The sequence below is a fragment of the Cryptotermes secundus genome, unplaced genomic scaffold (assembly GCF_002891405.2).
Source record: "Cryptotermes secundus unplaced genomic scaffold, Csec_1.0 scaffold565, whole genome shotgun sequence".
Lineage (NCBI taxonomy): Eukaryota > Metazoa > Arthropoda > Insecta > Blattodea > Kalotermitidae > Cryptotermes > Cryptotermes secundus.
Window position 1 is genome coordinate 1,585,506 of NW_019731581.1, and position 24,954 is coordinate 1,610,459.

At 36.2% G+C, this 24,954-nt stretch overlaps 1 protein-coding gene across 13 annotated transcripts in view; it reads right to left on the reverse strand.

Annotated features, from left to right (window-relative positions):
* LOC111867219 (calcium-dependent secretion activator) overlaps positions 1 to 24,954 on the reverse strand; it is a 119,590-nt gene that overhangs the window by 43,161 nt on the left and 51,475 nt on the right. For 6 of the 13 annotated variants that reach the window (XM_023856857.2, XM_023856860.2, XM_023856862.2 and 3 more), the window contains 10 exons: positions 22,720 to 22,841; positions 21,284 to 21,428; positions 19,176 to 19,282; positions 17,628 to 17,803; positions 15,463 to 15,483; positions 14,374 to 14,562; positions 14,021 to 14,157; positions 13,607 to 13,794; positions 8,357 to 8,440; positions 126 to 227 (listed from right to left, as the gene is read on the reverse strand). In XM_023856857.2, coding sequence (XP_023712625.1) covers positions 126 to 227; positions 8,357 to 8,440; positions 13,607 to 13,794; positions 14,021 to 14,157; positions 14,374 to 14,562; positions 15,463 to 15,483; positions 17,628 to 17,803; positions 19,176 to 19,282; positions 21,284 to 21,428; positions 22,720 to 22,841 — 1,271 coding nt within the window. The remainder of the gene's footprint in view (positions 1 to 125; positions 228 to 8,356; positions 8,441 to 13,606; positions 13,795 to 14,020; positions 14,158 to 14,373; positions 14,563 to 15,462; positions 15,484 to 17,627; positions 17,804 to 19,175; positions 19,283 to 21,283; positions 21,429 to 22,719; positions 22,842 to 24,954) is intronic. The other 7 variants (XM_023856859.2, XM_023856867.2, XM_023856866.2 and 4 more) reach the window with 3 other exon arrangements.

Here is a 24,954-nt window from a genome sequence, read left to right on the forward strand (position 1 = left end):
TCTAAATAATGCTGTACTCAAAATCTGTCGTTCGTTATGCACAAAAGCTGCACATATATATATATATATACACACTCAGGACCTGCAGCTTCTATATCTAACACTGCGGCTCTATCCTACATTACCTGAAATTTGTGATTTGATTTTCCAACAATATTCTCAGCCTTTCTTTGATTTCTTGGAACTTTTCTTTTTCTTCATGTGTAACTGTTCCCACTCCATCTGGTCTGAAATGGCATTGCATACACTGTGAATTCAAAGTACAAAACTGACAAAACAATGTACAGTAGAAGACCTCCATATTACAAGACAGTTATATTACAAGCTTATTATTATTTAAATTGCAGTTAAACGAATTTGTACTCTTCTCTTAACACAAATGAATAAGAATACTTAGTAGGAAGAAGTACAATGCCAGAAAAGTTACATGTTTGGTTTCTAATCACAAACTTGCTAATATGAAAAAGAGAAGAAAATAATACTAATTTATGATTCTTCAACCACCTCAATGCATTAAATCAAGTTTTACAGAGGGAAATAATATTAGTTTGGGGTCTACAGTATATCATGTACTATTCACTCCTATCATCGTTCATTGGAACAGAATTATCAGTTCAGATGTAAACATTCATTCATTTATTTATTTTAGCTATATATGGGATGTTCAAATAGCTCAGTTGGTATAGCAACAGGCTACAAGATGGATGGCTGGGGTCAGATTTCTGGCAGTCACAGTGTCAATACCGGCCCTGGAGCACACTCAGTCTCTTATTTAATGGGTACTGGAGGTTCTTTCCTTGAGGGTAATGTGGCTGGAGTGTGAAGCTGACAACTCACTTCCATCTATTGCCGAGGTAAGAATGATGGAGCTACACTTCCGCTCACCCATATTTACTCATGGTGTGAGCTTAATTCATTAAGCATATGGACTTCACCTTTGCAGATGGGAAGCTCATATTTCGTTAGAGGGAAGAACACAGACATCAATGATATTATCAGATGCAGTATTTCAACTGGCACCTTAAAATGGTCCACAATTTGGAGTCTGTACATTCCTCTTGTATTCATTCATATCGTGACATGAGGGCTCAAAGCCAAAACTGTGTATTCAGAAGAGACATTCGTTGCGAGACAACAGTTATGTAAACATTTTTCCTTGGCAACATACGATGGGGTACCCAAAAGAAACCAAACTAATTTTTTTGTGGGCAGAGCTTTTGTAGTACTGCGTTTTGCCGCTATGAGTGCATAGAGCTAACATTCCTGAGTCGATAAGCCGACTACCGTTGCTTCAGAAGGTAAGGACTAGTTTTGGCAGAGTTTATAGTGACAACTGTTTTCTGTGATCGTCGTTTTTGCAATGGCTGATTTTCATGAACAGCGTGCGGTGGTGAAATTCTGCTTTTTGCTTGGAAAAAGTGGAACAGAAATTCTTGAAATGTAAAAAACGGCGTACAAGGACGATGCTATGGGGAAAACTCAAGTGTTTGAGTGGTTTTCCCGTTTCAAAAATGGTGAAATGTCAATTGATGACAAACCTCGTTCTGGTCGTCCTTCCACGGCCCGAACACATGAAAATGTTGAAAAAATTCGTGAAATCATCAAGGAAGATCGACGACGGACCATTGAAGAAATTGTGGAGCTGTCGGGAGTGACTTGGAGCTCAGCGGCCAGATTTGTGGCAGTCGGGTGACTGGTTTTTCCATCATGACAATGCCCCTGCTCACANAATAAAAGACTAGACAAGTGTATTAGTGTAAGTGGAGAGTACTTTGAAGGGGATTGAAGGTTTGTGCTTAAAATTTGAATAAATAAGTTAAAAAAAAAATAAGTTCGGTTCCTTTTGGGTACCCCCTCGTATATACATGCAACAAGAAAGGAACTGGTGGAATCAGTGTTTTATATGGGGCCAACCAGAGAACCAAAATCAGTCGGTCGAAGGTGAATGTCAATGCCAAGGGATACACAAAGAAAGGTGACCCCCAAACACTGGGTGTCTACCTAGGTCTCTTTGCCAATGACACCTGTATAAATGTGACAAAAGGCAAAGATGGTTACGTGTTCAGAAAGCTGCAACGAGGTCTCAGTGCTACTCAGATGTGAGTACATAAAAGTCAATGAAGATAAGGTCCAGGCTATCTAATTTGTTTATAGACTTAGGCCCAATGAGGCCTTCATCCCCTTCATCAGTCATGTAAAATATCTCAGCATAACCTTCGATATGAGGATTACATGGAAACCACACATAGGAATGACTGAAACTAAGGCCTTCAGAACATTTATCAGTCTACTCCATAATAAAAAGTGAGAGTTTAAGCGCTGACATCAAACTAACCCTCCAAAGAGAACTAGATTAGTAATGAATTATGTTTGCCCATCTGGGAAATTGTGGCATATACCCACCACTTGAAATTGTAGTGCCTGTAAAATATGCTTCTCTGCACAACAGGAAATTTTCAGTGTTGCACACCGGTACGTGATTTGCACATGACTTTCAACCTTCTGTATGTACAAGGTTGCGCCATAGCTCATGCGGTTAGTTGCTGGCTTCCCACCGCAGCGGCCCGGGTTTGATCCTGGGTCTGGTCAAGTGGGATTTATGGTGGACAAAGTGGTGCTGGGGCAGGTTTTCTCCGACTACTTCGGTTTCCCTTGCCAATCTTCATTCCACAAAATTATCCATCATCATAATCACCCGGGGCAGGTACAATAGGCCAATCAGTGGCTGCCATGCCGAGTGGACCCAGTTGGACTCCACCCCCCACTAAGCGAATTAATTCTGTATGTACATATATGATTACACAGGAAAATTGTGCAGGCAACAAGCAAAGGTCACAGAAAATCAGGAGAATGAACATGTTCACAGCAGAGGAAAAGGCAAAGCCACACACAGAAAATATGAAAGGGTTAAACTTGGCAGTAATCAAGCTTATGACAGTTCAAGTGACTAAGCTGTCATTGTAGCATAAAATAAATAATTTAGGAATGATCTGCTCTGCAAAACCTGGACTGACAGATGGCTTACATAAATTGTAAATTGTAAAATTATGTAGTGCATAATTCCAATTGTGTAAAGAATGTAACTTCTGAACTCCCGTGTAATTTGATTAAAATTTATGTCAGATGGTCAAACATGGAAACTGGTTAATCACATGAAACAGATTATGTTCTATGGTCACTACATTCTGTTAGGTTTACCTGAAATATTGTCTCACACAGAGAATATTTAATATGGCATTTTTTAAACTTCACTGAGTATAGATGAAGTTCATATTTTCAGAACCAGTCATATGTTTATTTAACAGTGTTTCTTCAACTGGTTAGAATAAAAAGAAGGCATGTCATAGTTGTCCACAAATAACAATGCACACTATGTTAACTTATCTCTTCAACAGAATGAAACAAATATTACTTTATGATAGGTACCTAAAAATTAAAGAAAGAGGGTGTGCATGGAATAATAATGTGATACATTGATCCACTGCTAGGCAACGGCTAGATAAAGAGTGCTGTCAATCCGGGGAAGCGGAAAACAGTCTTCCTTCGTGACTTTGTTTAATTTCCTGTAATCCACGCAGAAACAGAGCTCCTGATCCTTTTTTCTGACCAGAACGACGGAGGACGACCAGCGGCTGTCTGATTGCTGGATAACTCCATGACGATGCATGTCATTGAGCATTTCGCTTACATCAGCTTGCTTTGCTAGGGGTAGCCTCCTGCTACAACGGCATTCTAGTCACGGCCGTATGCTTGACCACCGCCAAGTTTAAACCTCTTATACTTTCTAGGTCGTGCTTCGCCCTGTCCAATATTGCAAACATTTTCGTTATCATGATTTTGTATGACTTCTGCTTGTTGCCTGCATAATTTTGTTATACAAGTATAATCATATGTGTACGGAATTTTGATAGTCATGTGTAAATCGCGAACTACCAATATTCTGGGAATCTCATTATACAACCGTGGCATGTACGACACAGAAAACACAGTTCTATTGCAAGAACAATTGCATAACTTAGCAATTGGTCACAGAGAACCTAATTCCTATTGTTGCTAACTGCAGACCACAGAGAACACACAGTTTCCCCTATATTGTTACATGCTGGGAAGTGTTAGTGAGCCATTGCCTGGCAATGTTTTGATAAAATCTGTTATCTTATGAATGTTAACATATTCAGCATTACTGCAAGAGAAAACACAGAGCTCTTTATGCACATTGCAATTCTTCCTTCTGGGATCTATTCCAAGAAGTTGGCAATTCATATGTTACTGAATTTATATCAAGTCAAGCTAAGAAATAAACTGAAATATTTTCAAAACAACCCGTTATACTGAAGAAGAATGCATGCAACACTCGATCTGTTTATGTGCTGGTTCCTACCGCCAAAGATTATATATGCAACCTGTGAGGAGGAAGCGGATTTAGCAAGTACATGCATACAATTTCTAATTTGTGTTATAACTAGTGACAGTTTTAGTTTGCATGTGAACACCAAATGTTCCAATTCAAGATAGAGAAGACGTACTTTTGCTACTGTGATAAGGTTCTAGGAGTGACATTTTATTTTTCTGGATGGCTGAGATTGCAAGTGAAAAATATTTTTATAGCCATGCTGGTGATGTCACTTTGGTCTGTTTTCATTGCAATGACCTTATAAATTGAAACCTGGAAGGTTATTCAATGTTGCAGAAATTAATATTATGTAACACACTTCATACTATGGAAGGTATTATCAGTAGAGCTAGGACTTTTATGTAAATACATATTTCACTAAGTTGTATGAGCAGATGCTCCAAAATTAATAATCTCCACGAAATGCAGCATTAGCAATGCTGTAGTTGAATTTCATTCTACATATTTTAACATATTTTGGCATTTTCTACGTGTTTCTTATGATGTTACATAAAACTACACATTTTGAGATATTTTTCTTTACTGCCATTTTTAACTGGAAATTGCTTATATCTTTGTGTGTTTCAGTTAAATACCTAATAGTCTCCCCACACCTTCCAAAAGACTTCTTTCTGCAATGATGAAATACAGAAGGAAATATCCCTTTTGTAAAGCAGAGTAAACTAACCCCCTTCCCAGGTATTGTATTGTATTGTATTTTATTTTCATCCGTTTTGCTACATAGTAACATTTGGACACGTCATTCAGTAATATAAGTTAACAAAATAAATCTACATAGTTACAAGCATACTACGAACTATATTGATTGATTAATTGATTGATTTATCCAGGAGTACAACTTAACAAACAAACCTACAAAGTTACAAGGATACTAACAACATTTTACAATCCTAAGCAATATGTAGATACTACATTTGAAAAAGAAAAAAGAAAAAAATACACAAATCATTGTATACAACTTATGATTTGCACTCATTAGTGAGCTGTGCATTGGGGATTTTTCTAAGAATTGAAATGGTGTTCCTTTGTATTGCATTTAAGATCCCTTCCCCTCTCACCAGACATACCCATCCACTCCCAACAACCAACATTCTTGTCCTGAACTCTTTAAAAGTGATTTTAGTTTTGCATGAGCAGTTCAATGACTTAAGCTCAAGTATGCATAGCCAATATCATCATGGCACTGGTTGCATCCTTCCTCGCATTAAAGTTAAATTTGTGGGAAAAAACAGCTCATTCCTTCACAACCGATGGGAAAACTGTAAAAGTTCCACTTGCAACAAAAGTATTGGGTGTTCCATGAAATCACAGTTGGAGCAACATGTACAAAATATGCTACATATAAAAAACAAGTAACTGAAGTTTTTGAAGAAGCAAGTGCTCTTAACACAAATGCAGCAATCTTGAACCTCAAGAAACAAGTTCTTCAAGGATATGTGTAGCTGGATGGTGTCTGCCAACATCCCCTGGTTTAAAATCCAAATGCGTAAATTTCAGTCCAGTTTGGAAAAGTATTACAAGCAACACATTCTAAATCAGTCAACACTTCAAAAACATTATCTTCCTATCTGCTATGAAGAAACCTTGGAAAACGTAAGAGGTAACACAGGAGATGGCTTTATATGGGTTGCCGTGGATGAAACAACGGATTCTGTGGGCTACTTTATCGCAAACCTTGTGGCTGGAAAGTCAGACACTAAGGTTGCCTGGCTCATGGACTGCAACATGTTGCTGAGGGGGTCAGAGCCAAGTCCCCCAAGTGAATAAATCCATTTCGATGACGAAAAAGAATGTGCTTCTGAAAGCCCCACATTAGTGCAATCCTATATATAAGCAGCACTTGCCAGATGCACACTTGCCCCCCCAAAACCAGTGCCAACAACATGGGGAACCTCGACAGAAGCACTCAAATTCTACAGTGAACACTTTGAAACTGTGAAACCAATTGTAGCCATGTTCCCATCTGAGTCTGCTGTTTCAGTGCACAAATCCCATGGTGCATTCAGCAATCCAAAAGTGGTTTGTTTAACTTTCTAAATCCAAAGCAATTCAGCTGGCTTCCAGACAATATAAAACGTTTAGGAACCCAGGGACTTCCTCTGCAAGAATCTATGGACATAATGAAGAATGCACGTGGACAGTTTAGTATTGTGAAATGAGAGGGTGGTGGAAGTGGCCATGAAGTTCCAGGCGGTGTTAAAATGTAACCTTGGATTTTCAACATTTGCCAGTGTCTGTCAAGTACTTGATAGAGATGTTGTATATCTCCCTGAAGACATTTCTCCTGAACAAACTCCTTTGTTAAAATATGCACCAGTGGCATCTTGTGATGGACAAAGATCCTTTTCAGTCTATGAACACATTCTATCATAGAGAAGACAATAAATGAACTAGAAAATATGGAAAAAGTTTTCAATTGTGTAAGGCACATCAAGAAAATGATTTTGCCAAAATATTGTAAATAAAGGTTGTTTGTAAAACAAAATTATTTTCATGTGATGTTACATATTTTAATGAATCCACATATTTCACTACATATTCGAAATATTTTTGTTACATAATTATGAACATATTTTGAATGATGATACTACATAAAAATCCTAACTCTAATCAACAGAATTTTTAAAATTAATAAAGCATATTTTACAGTGTATTTTATAGAAGCGAACAGATGATGCCTTCCAACCATCAGACAATATATTATAAATAATAACACAATTAGATTTATTGATCTGTGTAAATTAAGGAAGTACTCTACTTCATGATTGGTTTGACTCATATATCTAGTACATAAAACTGGGAACCAAATGTGCTGGCCTAACAAAAGAACATATGAAGAATATAATACTACATCACATACACTTGTTAAAACAATATTCCTAAATACTAGTCTAAAGCTGCTGTATAGTAAAATCCTTCCACCTTTGTGCGATATCCCTGAGAACCACCCTAGTCACCCCTTATTTTCCCTACATGCTTAGGCATGCCTTACAAACAGACACTGAGTGTTGTGGTCCCACTGGAAATGCAGAAGATTTCATAACTGGCCCTATACATTCAATATACTTAATTTTCTGTGGATGGGAAATCAAGTTCAAATGTCAATAAACATGATCTATGTCTATAATCAATGCTAGTAGCATTTATGAACACCTATACCTAAATAATGTCTTATCTCTCCTTGTGGCAGTGGTGGTGGTGGTGGATGGCGGCGGCAGAGGTGGTGGTGGTAAACATGTTGGATAATTTTAATGTGAAGTAATGATAGAGACTTAATAAAGTAAAATTTATATTTCCTAGGAACTAATTTTCAGATGTCCCTTTGAAGAGGAAATAAACCAAAATGTACTGGAACATAAAATAGATACAGTTTATTTATTATAATCTCATACTCCACTGATAAGTATTTAAATTTCACTGATAATTAATTTTTCATTTTGGGATAAAATTAAATATTCATTTAATACCTTTTAGTGAAACAGATGTATATACATACAATGTCATGCATAAATATTAGAACACATGCAAATTACCGTAAATACTTAAGCCTTTAAATAATCATGTGTTGCTGCAAAATAAACAAAATTAATTTTGAAAGAATTTCAGTAGCCTAGATGAGAATGCAAATGATCACTACATTTTACACTTACTCATTTAAATGATTCAGTGAGAAAACATGAAATTATTAACTGAAATAACATGCTAAGATATCACACAGATGTGGTGTTTGTGAAACTTATGTAAGAGACAGGAGTACCACTGTATAGAAGTAAACCATTCTAAGATTGCACATTTTTCAGTGTTGCAAAATGAATTTGAACATTGAAAGTTCTTGCTTACTGCATATAAAGCCCGACAGCACCACAACACTCTCCATTCACATGCAAATATCAACACCCACAAAAGCAGAATGAAAACAGTAGTGTTCAAGTGTTTACAAACCTGGCCACAGAGGTATCTTCAAGCACCTCCGTGCTAAGTAAAGGACGGTTAAGCATTAGAGTGGGGGACTGTCCGTTAGGTACACTGCAATGCATACCTGCAGCTCAAGCTTCCTCATTTGAAAAAAACATTTTTAAATACACTGTATTTATCCTTTGAAATATAGAGATGTAAAATCATAGAATTAAGGAGTGATCAAGGAACAGAAACCATAAATAATTAAGGAAATGAAACTGTAGCAAGGACGTGGAATTCAAATCTCATTTCTCTACATGAAATTAGCCACAGAGAAACTTCCAAATAGCATCTCTGAATTAATGAAACAGTGCATTTTACAGATATAAACATTACATTCTATAATTTGAAATATTAATTATATGTCAATTGGAATCTAATCCACCTGGGAACATACTAGATAGTGAATGCTGCAAGAGTCCCCAGACTTATAGATCAATTTGTCTGCATTTTGATTGAAAGAATAATATTTAGAAATGCTTAGTTTATAATGAAAAACTTACTTTTGAAAAGCTAACTATAAACCACAACACTATAATTATAAATCTTCATACAAATGTGTAATATCCTGGACTATTTTAAAAAGTGCATACAGGAGGGTCCCTTTTCTTTATGATTCTTATAGCAAATTTCTGAACGAACAGACATATGCTTATTCATTAATGTTTTCTTAAATGTTGTCTGAGGATGAACTATAGGAATTAATACTAGCTATTTTAGAGTATATGTCTTGTGTAAGAAACTACTAACTTAATAGTAGTTACAGAACAAAACACTTTATATATATATATAAAGTTTTGAAGGTAGTACAGTTTTATCCAGAAAGCAACTCTTTATGGCCACATTTTAACAAATACTGGGGTATTAGTGGATCACCAGTATTCACATGATCATTTCAACTTGAAAAGTCAAATGAGTTATGAGGCAGCCTTTCTTTCCCTCCCTTTCTCTTCCATTGAAATGCTGGTCTACCATACAATTTACAATAACATCTTATGACAAAACATCTCTTGTTAAAATCTTGGAGAGATGTAGGGTTTACCTCAGATCAACCAATTTATAACAATGCAAACACAAACTTTATCTCTAAGTCAAATTCTCTTTATAACCACACTTTGTGGATGCAGTTTAAAGTAAACTGTACATATTAGAATATATTTACAGAAAAGACACAAACCATAATAATGTCTGGAGGATGTGCAGGAGGAAACCAAATTACCATTACTACAAACAATTTCAGACTTTATAAATTAGTACAATAATAATAGCAAATGTATTAGAAGAACATCAAACATGTATTTTTACCTTTACCAATTTTAACATCTCAGTTTCATTTTTTAATATGCTACTGTTTACAACTGGCTATACTGATTTTATTACTACAAAAATAGGATCAATGCAGGATTTCTGTCCATTTATAGGTGAACATGAATGGATATATTTTTTGTCAAATTATGAACCATGCATACTTATACGCAAATCAGGATGACCAAAAAGGAAAAGTATAAAAAAAGAGTACAAAATAATATCAGGTATTTAATAATGCCTTCACACCGCTGCAACATGAAAATCATGCCAGACTTTGGGTCACATAGACAGGAAACACAGAACATGAATCATAATTGCCACTCCCACCCCACCACCCCAAAAAGAAACAACAAATTGTTACAGGATTACAAGAAGGGACACAAGCTCTTGGCTGCAGGTTTACAGTGCTTTTGAAAACAGAGAACTACAGTGACATGATCACATGGACTTCATAGTTGGTTGTCATGCATTGCAGCTTATAGCTCTCAATTTCACATTAAAATATTATTTCTGTTTCAAAGTGACATACACAATAATGGCTAACAGACAAAATAAACAAAATATGACTGCATATTTAGGAAAACAAATGGAAATTTTGCAAAACATGCATTGAAATATGATGGAAAAGATAGTTCATAGGAGTTTCTGAAGAGAATGTGTTTCTTTAGACTGATGCATATGTTGTCACATAGCTCCATCCCATAAGCTAGTTGTCTTCATGAAGCTGAAGAAAACCAACATTTGGAAATAGGTGAAATTGGAAAATAATGTAATGTTGTGTATTAAAATCGAATAGCCAAATGTTGTCACTTATACCTGATAATCAGTAATTACTTTATTTACTCATGTAATTTACATACTTTCTCTTATGCAAAAGCTCAGGCCTCAAAAACGCAGTGTGTATAATAAGAGAATACTACTTTCCTGAGTAAAATTTTTCATATTAGACTGTGGAAACTACAGCTGAATGTGAAGTGACAACATGGTAGTAACATTCATGCCTAAAAATTTTATTGCATAATTTCTTGACGAGCAGTGAGATGCAAATGCCCCTTAATAAAATTTCAACTAATACATAATTTTTTGTGGATAGTGCAGTTAAAGTTGTTTATGATGTGGGAAGACTATGCAGCTAATCCTGCATACAGGCTCCATCACCTGATTCCTTATTGAACACTGAGATGAAAATTTCCCTTGTTAGGATTACTATTGACATGTAACATTCATGGAAAAAGCCACTAATACTGAACATGATGTGGTGACGTGGTATTGGTGTTTGCACCTATGGACTCCATCATAGAATTCCTTGATGAACATTCAGATGGATTTATTCTTTTACAAAATTTTGCTCAACTTGAAATTTTCTCTGAAAATGTGAAAGTTCAACATGATGTGTGCAACATAGTATGAATTGTACCTATAAAGTTTATCATGTGATTTCATTATTAACACTGAACTGAAAACGCCCTTAGATTGTATTGCAACCAAAGCATAACTTCTGCAGTAATGTTTGAATAATACACATAATTTTAATCACAATTATGAATTGGTTGAAACTCTATAGTGGGTACAAATTTGGTATTTGATTTTGTCTGATATTTCTTATCTAAAATTCTGGGTACATAAATTACTGAAGTACTTATGGCACAGGAAATGTACTCAAACTTTGTAACTGTGTAATATTTCAGTATCTGCACAATAGAATATCCCCATTGAACAGAATAATTTATCAGCTGTGTAGTGGATAATATCTGTCAATGGTTTACATATATGCATACACTGCTAGGAAATAAAATGCAATGTAATGTCGTGTAATGCAAATGTACACAGTCTTACTGCAGACAATATTTTAAATTTTTAAGACAAACTTTTGTTGAATATGATTAGACTACACATGTTTGTAAGTATAAATCATTAGTGAGTTTTATTCTTATACACATACATGACCTTCATTATGTTAGTAACAATATTAATTTTGACAGTGCACACTAAAAGTACAATGACATGATTTTAAATTGCAGTAATGCCTCCAAGTTGAAAACAATATCCACAGTTTTTACCCCATGTTCAAAGGAGGGACTCAATGCACCTATTCCAGCATGAGATGGATTCAACAGGAACCAACATGAATATAAAATATAGAATTTCTGTTTATTGCACTTTAACAAGCTAACAAGTTTGTCAGTATCCAAAGCTAGTTCAACTGGTGTACAATCCTTCTATTACTATGTAGAATTATATTTATTTTTCAACAGTTAGAACTCTGTGTGACCACAGCAGTTGCTTGTTGTTAGATATATCTAACACTGTAATTAAAGGTTAACAGATGCCTCTCAAACTTCCCTCCCAGGTCATCACTCAAAGACACACCATCATTTTGATTCTATATTCTTCATGCAGTTAATAAGGAACTGCACAACAGCCCAACAGTATACTTTAAATTTTAACACTATCCATGATACCTGACTTAACTCCATGAAAAAGCACAATAGCCCACTGTAGGTCGCAGTGCAAGGGCTGAGGAGGCCTACCCCTCATACATCCATTCATATCGCCATGAAATATATTACATATACGATGGGGTACCCAAAAGAAACCGAACTAATTTTTTTGTGGGCAGAGCTTTTGTAGTACCGCGTTTTGCCGCTATGAGCGCATAGAGCTAATATTCCTGAGTCGATAAGCCGACTACCGTTGCTTCAGAAGGTAAGGACTAGTTTCGGCAGAGTTTATAGTGACAACTGTTTCGTGTGATCGTCGTTTTTGCAATGGCTGATTTTCGTGAACAGCGTGCGGCGGTGAAATTCTGCTTTTTGCTCGTGAAAAGCGGAACAGAAACTCTTGAAATAATAAAAACGGCGTACAAGGATGATGCTATGGGGAAAACTCAANTGATCCCTGTTCCTCACCTTCCATACTCACCCGACCTTGCCCCGTGCGACTTTTTTTTGTTTCCCCGAATGAAAAGAGACATGAAAGGAAAAAACGACGGAGGCGCTGTCAAGCATCTCAAAAGATGAATTTAGACAATGTTTTGAAAAATGGAATAAAAGACTAGACAAGTGTGTTAGTGTAAGTGGAGAGTACTTTGAAGGGGATTGAAGGTTTGTGCTTAAAATTTGAATAAATAAGTTAAAAAAAAGTTCGGTTTCTTTTGGGTACCCCCTCGTACTGCATATTTTAGCAGCCTCCACAGTCTAGGGGTAACGTTCCCACCTCATGACTCAAGGTACGTGGGTTCAAACCCGGTGGAGGTCATGGAATTTTTAAGGGCGGAAAAATTCAGGGAAGAAGTCCTCTGGGAGGGACTTTAAGTCGTGGGTCCCGTGTCATAGATTTACGGCACTTAAAAGAACCTCATGTCTCCAAAGGAGGCCACTGAGCTAAATTAAGAACATTTCCCACTCAACAGTAGTCTCTAACGCCTCTGGTAGATGGGCGAAGCATCGAGATATCTCTGAGTCAGCCTCGCTGGCTGAGTCGGGACTGATGGTAAGCACCAGTACCAGGAGGGTATGGCGCCAGTAGAAATTAAAGGGGGACGCACACTGGACCAATAACTGGTCTAAGTTCATGGGGAAACCCACCCCCTCTAATAATAATAATAATAATAATAACAACAACAACAACAACAATAACAATAATAATAATACTGCATATTTTTACACGTCGCAGAACATTTTAATAAAATCTTGGATTCAACTGAAGTTCAATGACATGGATCAACTGAAGAGACATTTTAAAGAAACACTCTTGACATCAAATTTTCATGTCCCCTCTTTAGTAAATACTATCTGAATTATATCCAATATGCAGGTATTGGCTGATTTGTGGTCTGAATTAATCTTTTGCACTGAGTCCCTCCATGCCTTGAATATATATAAACAGAAACACATACGGCAATACACAAGAAATAATAGTACTCACCTGTTGCCATGTACATGGCTAGCACAGAAGGCAAAGCTGTAGTGGATTAATGTTGGGTCTATCATGATGCCCTTCTCCGCTCTATCCAGTAAGTCACTAAGGTAACACAGGTGGCGATAACATCCTCGTACTCCGTATCTTGCACAGTATTCATCCAGTACAAACACTTGCCCTGGACTAAACCAGCCCTGTAAAGACATCACTAAATTTATCTAATGAAATAGAATATTTACCTTCATAGATCTGAATATTTGATTATAATTTGATCTGCAGGTTCTGTCTGATGATCATTTGTCCATTTTGCTGCTGAGTTAACATATTTGAATATGTTTTTTTAAATCAATGACAAATTTCATACAATCAATTCATTACATTTTAAAAGACTGTATTGCTAGTTTCAAAATGTAACCATACCAGGGAACAGTATGGGTCATTCAGTCTATAATCCAGTGTCAATGTTTGCAGCATTTTGAAGAGGGATGCATGATCAAATTTACATGGATCAGCAGATATGAATTCCTCCATCCCATGCTTTCTTGCCCTGTCAGCATCTGGAAATCAAGAGAACAACTTAAATTTATACTTTAAATTACGCTGTACAGAGTATAACCTTCATTATGAATTTATCTAAACTGCAGTTTGCCTGCAGAATTAAAATGCCCATGAACCTGAGCCTATATGATTAAAAGTTAGCATTCAGGTGTCCAATCTATGGGCAGGATTTTATATCCACAAATTAAACTCTGAATTATAAGCATCTTTCTCACCTCCCTGTATTTTGGAAATGGTGGAATTCTTTCCAGCTGGTGTTATGGGTGGTGTAGGTTTGTGGGACTGTCCAGTAGCGCGATACATCGCCATCACCCACAAGTGACATTCATTTTCATCATCACTTGCATACAGTATGCTGTCACCTTCCTTCACAGCATTGAAGAAGAAACGACCGCCTTCCAAATCTGGTAACAGGAATGTAAAACAGGGCATGGAAAGTCATATTCATACTAGTCATGTTTTGAAATATAAACAGGGCGGTGTTCTTTAGATAAAAACAGGATGATGGATAATGTCCAGAAACATAATATTGGCACCAAGAAACGAGTTAATTAATTTTGTTCCACTCTAAATTAAAAATCATTAAATTAAATTAAAAATTCTTCTTTTAAGAACAGGAGAGAGTAAAATAATATGAAATGACAGCAGCCACGCAGGTCCATCCAAAATATGTTTAGTTCTGTTTATGTTAGTCATACAACAGTTGTCAACATTTCACAATGCCCAGGCATTCATAATCATGCACACAATGCTGTAACCATTACGTCTGTTTAAGGCAGGTTTTACTGTATTTTCCACTCTAATCAGAGAAGTAATTCAATCGCTTTATGGGAAGTACTTAATCAACCCCCTCAAAAGTGTATTTTAGAATATCTTAGCTGTAAAAAAAAGAAACAGATGAAATAATGTACTATATACCAATGAAATCCTTTATCAATATATTCACCACTGGTCGCTTCCAAGGACCTCATGACAGAGAGTCCAGTTTATCTTGTTGAACTTTTACCGATACTGATATTGATGTTTGAAATCTCATTATTTTTGGGGGGCACTGCCACCCATAATTGTCTATATCATGCATTGAAAGATTAAAAAACTTATTGTAACAAATACTTAGTTCTTCCTTTGGTATCATTCCTGTTTGAACAATATAACCTGACTGATTATATCCAGTTTAATTCTCAATAGCAATTTACTAAACTGGAAGCAAAACATTATAAAATTGAACTAAAATTAAAAATATAATGCATGCTTATGACTGCCATTAATAAAAATACGTGTTGTTATGTAAAAGGGGAACTTACCCATTCCAACCATAAGATTTGCTGGAAGAAAGGAACATATTTTAATTACTCTTGTAACCTCATAATCTTTAATTCTGATATAGTAGAACAACCTACATTCACTGCTGTTTTAAGAACATTTAATATGAGCACAATTCATAATTTAAACTTTATAGCATTTGACAAAACTGCCAATTTGTCATTCTCTCTTCTTTTCTTCTTATTTGCCCTATGTCACATGCAAGCTGGTTCCTTCAGATATTCTGCACCCCACCCCACCCCACCACACATCACCCAAAATCATGGACTTTGTGCCTGTTCCTGAAGCAAAGAACATATCCATGACATCAGGCACAATAAGGGCAAGACAAAATATGCAACTACTGAAAATCTCAAGAAAATTTGGACATTTTACATGTTACTACTAACAGAGAAAACATGGATACCTATGACCAATATTACACGTATAAATTTAATAAGGAAGGAAATAAGGAAATTTAATAAAGAATGTGAGGGGTGTGGGATATCATAATTCATAGGTGGTTGTTAAGAATCACAATCTAGGTGGCACTGAAAATGGCTGACAAGATGAAATGCATCTGGTAAGGGAACCTAACAGAATCTCCTGTGATCAGTGCAAATGGTCACTCATATGCATGCGCATTAAATCTGTGTCTGCTGTACAGAACTGTGAATTCTGCATCCATGGAAATTTTAGTCCATGGAAATCGCTTGAAAGGGACAGTATAATCAAACTATTACAAAAAATCCATGTTGCTGCAATTATTATGAACATACAGTAAAATCCCAATAAGGCAAAATGTGAGAATTCTTTTTAAAGATGTTTATAAAAACTGTCAAAATTCTATCATCTTTCTATATGAATTTATAATGATTTCGAAAATATCTGTAATACAGGTGCTTCACCAGTCATGTAAAGCTTATACTCCCAAAAACCACTTAAATAAGGAATAGAATATTTCATTTGTTTCATTCTGGTCCGTCACACTAACAATTACAAAGGCAAAAATAATACCGTCTAATGTGACTATTTAAGTTTTATTACTTGACGATTTATCTCCCTTACATGCTTTGGCCCTTACGGATCATCCTCAGAGGGTATCAATACTTTCGGAAACTACTATTACAATAGGTGTTAATTGTATGGATACATATATAATGTCTAAAATGCACAATATATGCAATGTTCAACCTTCCACATTCATGGCAGCCTTCTTGGCGTTAAAACTTTTTTAAAACATTGCGTATATTGTGCATTTTAGACATCACATGTGTATCCATACAATTAACACCTATTGTAATAGTAGTTTCCAAAAGTACTGATACCCTCTGAGAATGATCCGTAAGGGTCAAAACATGTAAGGGAGATAAATCCTCAAGTAATAAAACGAAAATAGTCACATTAGATGGTATTATTTTTGCCTTTGGAATAGAATATTGTCATGTGACAGTAAATATGCACAAGGTTTGTATTCATTATTGACTTTGCTCGTATTGGATGCTTGATATTTGTAAATACTGTGACATGATGCCTGAAAGCTGCAATGGTCCATTGCTAGGCAGTGGCTCACCACGAAATTAACACACGTTCCTGCGGCAACGAATAGATGCGGAATAGTCCATTGCTAGGCACTCAGTAAACACATTTTCCATGGATATAGTGTTCTCAGTGTGTTTTCTGAGCGTGGTCCATGCCAAGATGATATAAGGGGACAGCTGAAGTTCACACATGGTTCAGTTGTTGGTAGGAGATAAGTATGAGAAGGTAATAGTTGAAGAAGAATTAAAAGTCAGACTGTGAAGACTTTTATGTGCTGTAGTACAGTGACATCTGGAGTGTGCCTGTTACACTTCCCATGTTAAAATCTGAAAACACTGAAAAGGAACAGTCACTGTTGAGACCTGTTACCCAGCAATGACTAGTGAAAGCAGATATAGAAGACTTCAATTCTTGTACTGCAGTCGCAGAAATCTTTACAGTGTGTAAACCAGAGACTGTTATAATTACAGATGATACCTCATAATTTGACTCAGTCTGTCTGACTGCATCAGGTTTCATGAGTAAAAAAAATATTTTCTGAGATGTCAGTACCAGTAAATGAATTTACTGATATATTCCATTAATCACTGAACACACAGCACATAATACCACAAAGGTGGCTCACCACTGGCAGGCTCAATGTAATCCACTGTGTATCCATCCAACTGCATCATTTCTGATGGCTCAGACTTCTTCTCTTTATAGCTACACATAGCAAATGTATATTGTGACACCTGCACCAAAACATAGTACCTCTTCTTCCATTTCTTCCACACTGCTTTCCCAACTGCATAAAGATAACTGAAACAGGCACAAAGTACATGTACATTATACTACTATAAAAGCTGAAGTATTTGTGTATTTATATTTTCATGATATGTGTTTTAACTTTACTGATAATGCCCACACTAAATGCACATGCCTATGGGCATTAGCCAAGAGATGATTTGGACACTGGCCTACAGCAATGAATGAACGTGTTACGACATCCCATAGAATCAACATTACTAACACCATCTGATCCTAAATTCTCTGTTTAGTGCCCCAATGGAAGACCAGCAAGTGGTACACCTTGTTTTATGGCTCTCCAGTTATTTAAGTGTAATTAAGATAGAGCGTGAAAGAAGTGCTAATGAATCCAATCATCTGTACTAGAACCCATCATTTCGTCGCATATACCACCCTACACAACAATATCACAAAACCGATCAGGGCAGAAAATATTTAATTTCCTCTTTTGATGCTGGAATGGACTCAGTAAAAATATGAATAAAGAGAGGGACAGGAAACTTCGTGAATGTGACAGCCTGCACCACACAATGTTTAACACAATTTCAAGTGAAATTACCATTATGAAGTTTGAGGAGTTAACACAAGGCTAGAAATAAACTGACAGCCTTCCTAATGTTAAAAGTAAAAATTCTCAAATTTATAGTCGATCCGAGGCTTTCATGGAGGTTAATTTTAAAATTATGTCTCTTGGAATGTAAGGTCATATAGTATGGTAGATGGACACCAGTGTTTTGTCAGGAAGTTATTGACCAGACTAAGCCAAAGAGACTGTGACTGTAATTAAAATTACATATCTACAGCACCCCCCTCGTTGGTGTCACCACCTTATCGTGGTGAGGGGGTTTGAGTATGCCAAGGACCCTGAGAGCTATACCAGTGGTAGCATAGCTACTGGTAGGGCCTCCCTTGCTGGACAGGTCAAAGGGTAGGCATCAGATGAAGAGAGAAACCAAAAACTGATGCCGGAAGCAGCGTCATCAGCAGTGACTTGAAGCACAGAGCAAATGATGCTCGATATGGTTCAAGTTCATATAGCAACAGGCGTGACCAGAGTGTTTTGAATGGCTGTTGTACTGTGATGTGGAAAGCAAATGGAAAAACTACCACATTATCACTTTTCCTGTATAGTCTCTTTCCAAAAACAGAGATGCGAACCAGAATATGAGGAAGAAGACGTAAGAAGATGCTGGATGACTTGGGGACAGAAGAGGATATTCTCATTTGAAGGAGAAAGCTCTAGATCACATTAAGTGGAGGAACTGCTTTGGAAGAGACTGTGGACCTGTCGTCTGACAGATTACTGATGAATGAATGAATCTACAGCACCCAAAAGAGAGCTGTCAGCAGGCACAGTTATAACCCATGGGTACAGTTCACTTACCCACAGTGCTTCATGTTCAGTGGTTTGTCCATTCTGCACGCGATTTTTATCCTTAAGTCTTGATCTGCACAATTCTTTGGAACAACCATTTTGTGCCATTCAGGAACCTACAATAAATACTGAAATGAGTAAAAGGGGGAAGGTACACCATTGTGCAAAACCTTGCTTTTGCTCCTAACTCAAGAAAACATCTTCTTAGTCCACCGGGGGTGAACTGTATAGAGAATTCATTATAATAACTAAAAGCTGGGAAATAAAATGATACAAACCAATAAACTGCCCAAATAGAAGTACACTGTATTCCCAAATATCCATGGAGAGATTATCCAGTTCCTAGCTTATATATTTACCTTTTAAGGTAAGTCTACAATCCTGAAAAGTGCCTGACATGTTTGATCAATCCATCTGTCCATATGCTTGAAAAAATAAATGCTGGGCATATTTTCATTAAATCTGATATTGGCGCTATTCAATTTTCACTCTGGTTAGAAAATTTTAATACCACATGAAGATCTACATGCATTTTTACATGTATAAAGGGCATAATTTGCTACATATTTACCACAGCAGCAAACACCGAAAACATAAGCTGTGCAGAGAAACAAAAAATACATATTATGTTCAATGTTCTTCTAACGTAAGACTTAAAATTTTCAAAATAATTAAACAACTCAGACACCTAAAGATTTCCATAAAAATGTCTTAGGTTCTGTATTTCAGCGTCCTGTTGCAATTGTTTAACTTAACGTCCATGTATTTGTCATCCATCAATATTGCAACACTTGTTTATTCACTACTTAATTTTAATTTTAGTTTAACATTATACACTTTGACACGACATGTTTCGGCCCCAAATGGCCATCTTCAGGTGTCCTGATATGTTACAAATATTTTATTAAATTATGTTAAAACTGCTACACTGTCTTAGTCCGTGTTAAAAATCACACGCTGTAGTTCTCTTTTCAATGTAAAACCAGATAAAATCCTTTAAAGTTTCTATTATACACACGTTATTTTGGTGCATTTTATTTCACCTCACACGGGGTGATGTCCATTGTTCATAAATGTATGTCTGTCCAGGGTGTTCTGTTTCGGCGGCGTGCCCCTCACGTTCATAGTCTACTTTTCAGTTATGACTGCCATATGCCCCTGGTTTGTGTGTTTCCTCCACAGCGTGTGGTGTTGTCTTTACTACATATCTGCACTATGCAGGACAACCCTTCCCCTGCCAGTGGTGATGTAACAGCATCAGAGCCTCTGCCTCTGATATGGTAACAGGCCAGTAAACCCTCCCATGTCCAAGATTAAGAAGAAGCATCAAAATAATAGGAATAAAGTAACATTCAACCATTCATGTAAATAAATATTTTTAATATATTTCCCTCCATGCCTAGCATGTCTTCCACTACTCTCATTTGTCATTAAATTTCACATTAATATTCGTATGTGTATTGTTGATTTAAATCATTTATATATTAGAACAATTTAAAAATTCTTAATAACAGTGTCAGATTCACTGATTCTGGAACATTTGACAGTATTAAAATTTACTAAAGTGTGGCAATTTTATTTTACATGGTAACCTGCTAGAAAAATAAGGCAAAAGCTGCCAATGTTGGCACCATAAATTCAGCATGGTAAGCTGGAATCTTAATACACAGTTTTCAGAGATAAACCCAGAGTAGTAACTGTATAAAATGTTTTAAATTAAATGTTCCAGTTTCATTTTCCGGTCTTTATTAGGTTAAAGTTCCAGAGTTCTAAATATAATGGAATATGATGTAAATATAACAAATGTATTAAATAAAATCAAACACAATTCACATGAAAACATAACCGGAAATCTGACAGCACTGATCATGGTACAAAATTAATTAATTACTCTTATATCAGCTGCCAGAGATTACCTTGATGATTAAGGTTTTCAGGGAGTGACATTGTGGGTATGAGAACCTGAAATCTCACATAATTACCTTTCCAAAAATTCCTCTCAATATTGCTCATCAAATACCGGGGAAAACAGAAGTATTTCCTAATTCCAGAGAAAAGAAATGAAAGCACATTAATTACTCATCAAAGACTAATAAAATCTAATGATATCATGGTACCTTTGATGATAGTGGTGTTGGTCTTAGTATCACTTTTCCCAGCTCTTTGTCTTCCAGAGCCAGCATGCCAGGATTTTCTGTATACAGTTTAACTTTAACAGCTGGCAATGGATGCGTTGTTGAGAAGTCACCCTGAGTATCCCACCTGAGGAAAAGGATGAACCAATATAGCAGTTATTCATAAAAGAGAGAAACTGCTTTGAATTCATTGCAGCTCAATTTATTTGTAGGACATAGTATAATGTACTGGAAGAAACAAAGAACTTGCATACTTGTGGACTTCAAAAACACAAACAAAAGGTTCTCAGTGTGAAAAGTTCAGTTCTGCGTTGCATTAGTGATTCATTTTATTACGATGCCTAAAGCAAAGCCATCTAAATTGTGTCATTTAAAGCAGACTGTAGTTGAATTTGGAGATGATATATTTTCAACTGACGGTAACATTTTATACTGTAAGATGTGTGACACAAAATTAGCGGAAGTAAAATGTTTCACAGTACAACATATCAACTGCAACAAGCATATAGAAGCAGTGCAAATTTTGAACAAAAAGAAATCTGTGCAAATGTTATTGCAACAGTGTTCTTCTGTGGCCTTAAATGTATTTATTTAATAATCTCATGCCATTCCAGATACAGTCAGCTGCAAATACATATTGTGGGAAAAGGTCTCCCTTTTTGACAAATAAAATTTTAAAAGCCATGCCCTACTGTAACATGTTATTAAAAATTAGAAGAAACATTTCAAGATTCTGCACTTCAGGAATTTTTGGATGTAAGTACCCAATAAAACACAGAGCTTTACAAATCTTATAATTCTTGTTATATTTAAATGCACTGTAAAATTAAATGTGCCAAACAACTCTAACAGTACACCTACAATACCAGATTTCATGAAACTCCATCAAGAAATTTAGGAGATGAAATATGTTGGTGGAATTACCAAATTTTACAGAACCAATTTCGGATATATGTTTCACTGCACCCTTTTAATTCATTTTCATTCATGATAATAAGAATTGTATCAACTGAAAAAGGACTGGATGACTGAATTATAAGTTGGAGATGATATCTGAGAGAACAGTCCTGACATATTCCAAAGCATTTTCCTAACATTTGTCTTGAAGGACTGAAGAAAGCCAAAATGAGAAAGAGGACATCTATCAAGATGGCTGCCTTCAGGTCTAGATTCAGACTGGTGACCTTAAAAATGTAAAGGTCTCTTATAGATGAACCTTAAAGTCTGATTTGGAGATGTAACAGCATGTGTTGGAAAAGCCAGTTTGGGGAAGAGGTGTCTGAGTTGCAGTTGGACAGGAAAGTCTGTAAGTAATACACATCCTACAAAATAAAACATAGTAAAATAGGAATCTCTTTTCATGAGTCAACTTGACAGTATACCCTTGGTGTAATAGGTTATGCACACAAAATACTCACATTGGTTTTGAAGCCTCAGCTTGATCTGTTTGCAGCTTCTCTCCCCCTTCCACCTCCATGGTACAATATACAATTCTGTTTGGAGCCAGAGACTTCAAACCTTTCACTTCCATTACAACCACCTAAAGGATTTAAATAAATGAACAATATAAAACTGAAAAAATAATATACAAGCAGGGCTTGAGGTGGGGCGGGATGGCATTCCGGTTCTTTTCTAAATGGCTTAAAAGCATCCCGTTACTTCTTTGGCAGTAAATGCAATGTACAATACCTTTTTTGGAAAATATTCTAAAGATAAGTACTCGTAATGCATGTGTGACTTTATTTTACGCATGCCATTTAAACTACTGTAATATGTTCATAGGTCTTAGATGGAACACAGACTATATACATCACTCGGTATATTTTCATAATTTATGTCTATGAATTAAAAGGGGAAAACCATCCCGGTTCTATTTCCATTCCACCTCAAGCACTGGCTGTAACCATATCAATAATCATCCTTTCCTATAAATTTACCGTATTTCTTGTGCATGGCTGCCACTGAATAAAAGTCAAACCTTTATATTTTTGGTCATTTCTTATAACTTCCACATTTCATTCTTTCATTTTGCTTCTAAAATTTTCGTTTCATACACCTTGTCTTTTATCCTACACATGATCTTTGCTTCTCTCTGCTGTTTTATAAGCATTTCTGGAAGGATGTAACAAGGACAAACATAAAGCTGTATGTACTTCACAGCCCCTATTCCTCTCACCATCTGTTTATTAANTGTGAATTTATAAATGTCTTCAGTTATTTACCTTACTACATTTCATCAGCCACTGAACAACACAATATTATAAGTCAGTAATTATAAGTAAATTTATCTTACAAAACTGTATTAAGAGAATACATGCAAATGTGAACACAATAAGGTGAAATCGATCTGGATTAAGAATTCATTACCATAAATGTGTGAAAGTTTTAATGAAAAATCTGTTAAATAAAGCAAAAACATTATAAAATGTATTAATTTTGTAAAATCATGTTCTGTTAAACTGGAAACAGAATTATAAACAAGAAGTTCTGGGAAAAACAAATAACCTGCTTTCATTTATGACATGGACTGCATATAAAATAGTGCATCCAACAATTCTTCTATTATTGCATGTGTATTCATTGGCACAGGAACATGTTTACTGTGCCATTACCTAGCAACAATAGGTGGGATACACATACAGACATACAGACTGCAAGGTAAGATCATGAGCCTACTTTTATTCTTTCAAAATAGGGAAAATAGGCTAAAAATGGCATCATCTCAGAAAATGCACTAACATCATTGTAATCATGTTTAACTGTACAGCAAGGTGTTCTCATAAGCTTGCTTCTTTCAAAACAGGGAGAGTATGCTAAAAATGGTACCAGCTGTGAAAATGTACTAACATCACTGTAATCATGTTTAACTGTACTGAACTATATATATATATAATATTACTTACTTACTCATGGAGCAGGGCCCTTCTTGAGGAGCTGCCAATTCTGCAGCTAGTCAAGAATTTCTCAGCATTTTATGGAACCCAAAGGTTCATTATTCTGTTCACAAGAGTCCTCAACTGGTCCCTATCCCGAGCCAGACCAATACAATCCACACCATCCCATCATATCTCTCTAAGATCCATTTTAATATTGTCCACCCACCTACACCTTGGTCTTCCCAGTGGTCTCTTTCCTTCTGGCTTTCCCACCAATATCCTATATGCATTCCAAGTCCCCACATTCATGCTACATTCCCTGCCCACCTCATCCTCCTTGACTTGATGATTCTAATTATACTTGGAGAACAGTACAAGTTATGAAGATCCTCATTATGCAGTTTCCCCCAACCTCCTGCCACTTCATCTCTCTTTGGTCCAAATATTCTCAACACCCTCAGTCTATGTTCCTCCCTTAATGTCAGAGACCAAGTTTTACACCATGTTAGGTGGGTCCCTTGTCACCATGGCATGGCGCGTCCTTAGGTTGCAGATGGATGAGACACCCTACAGGTATGGAGGGAAGCTGCGAATATACTGAATAAGCAGATGCGGACAGCTGACAAGGGGTAGTCCTCCAGGGTGGGGCTAACAACTTCTCACCATAAAAAATAAGCCTGTTACGAAAATGAACACAAAGCCTCGGACCTGGATGGATATATATGCATATATACGAGTACACATACATGCATACATCCAGCTGTCTTGGGAGTGGAC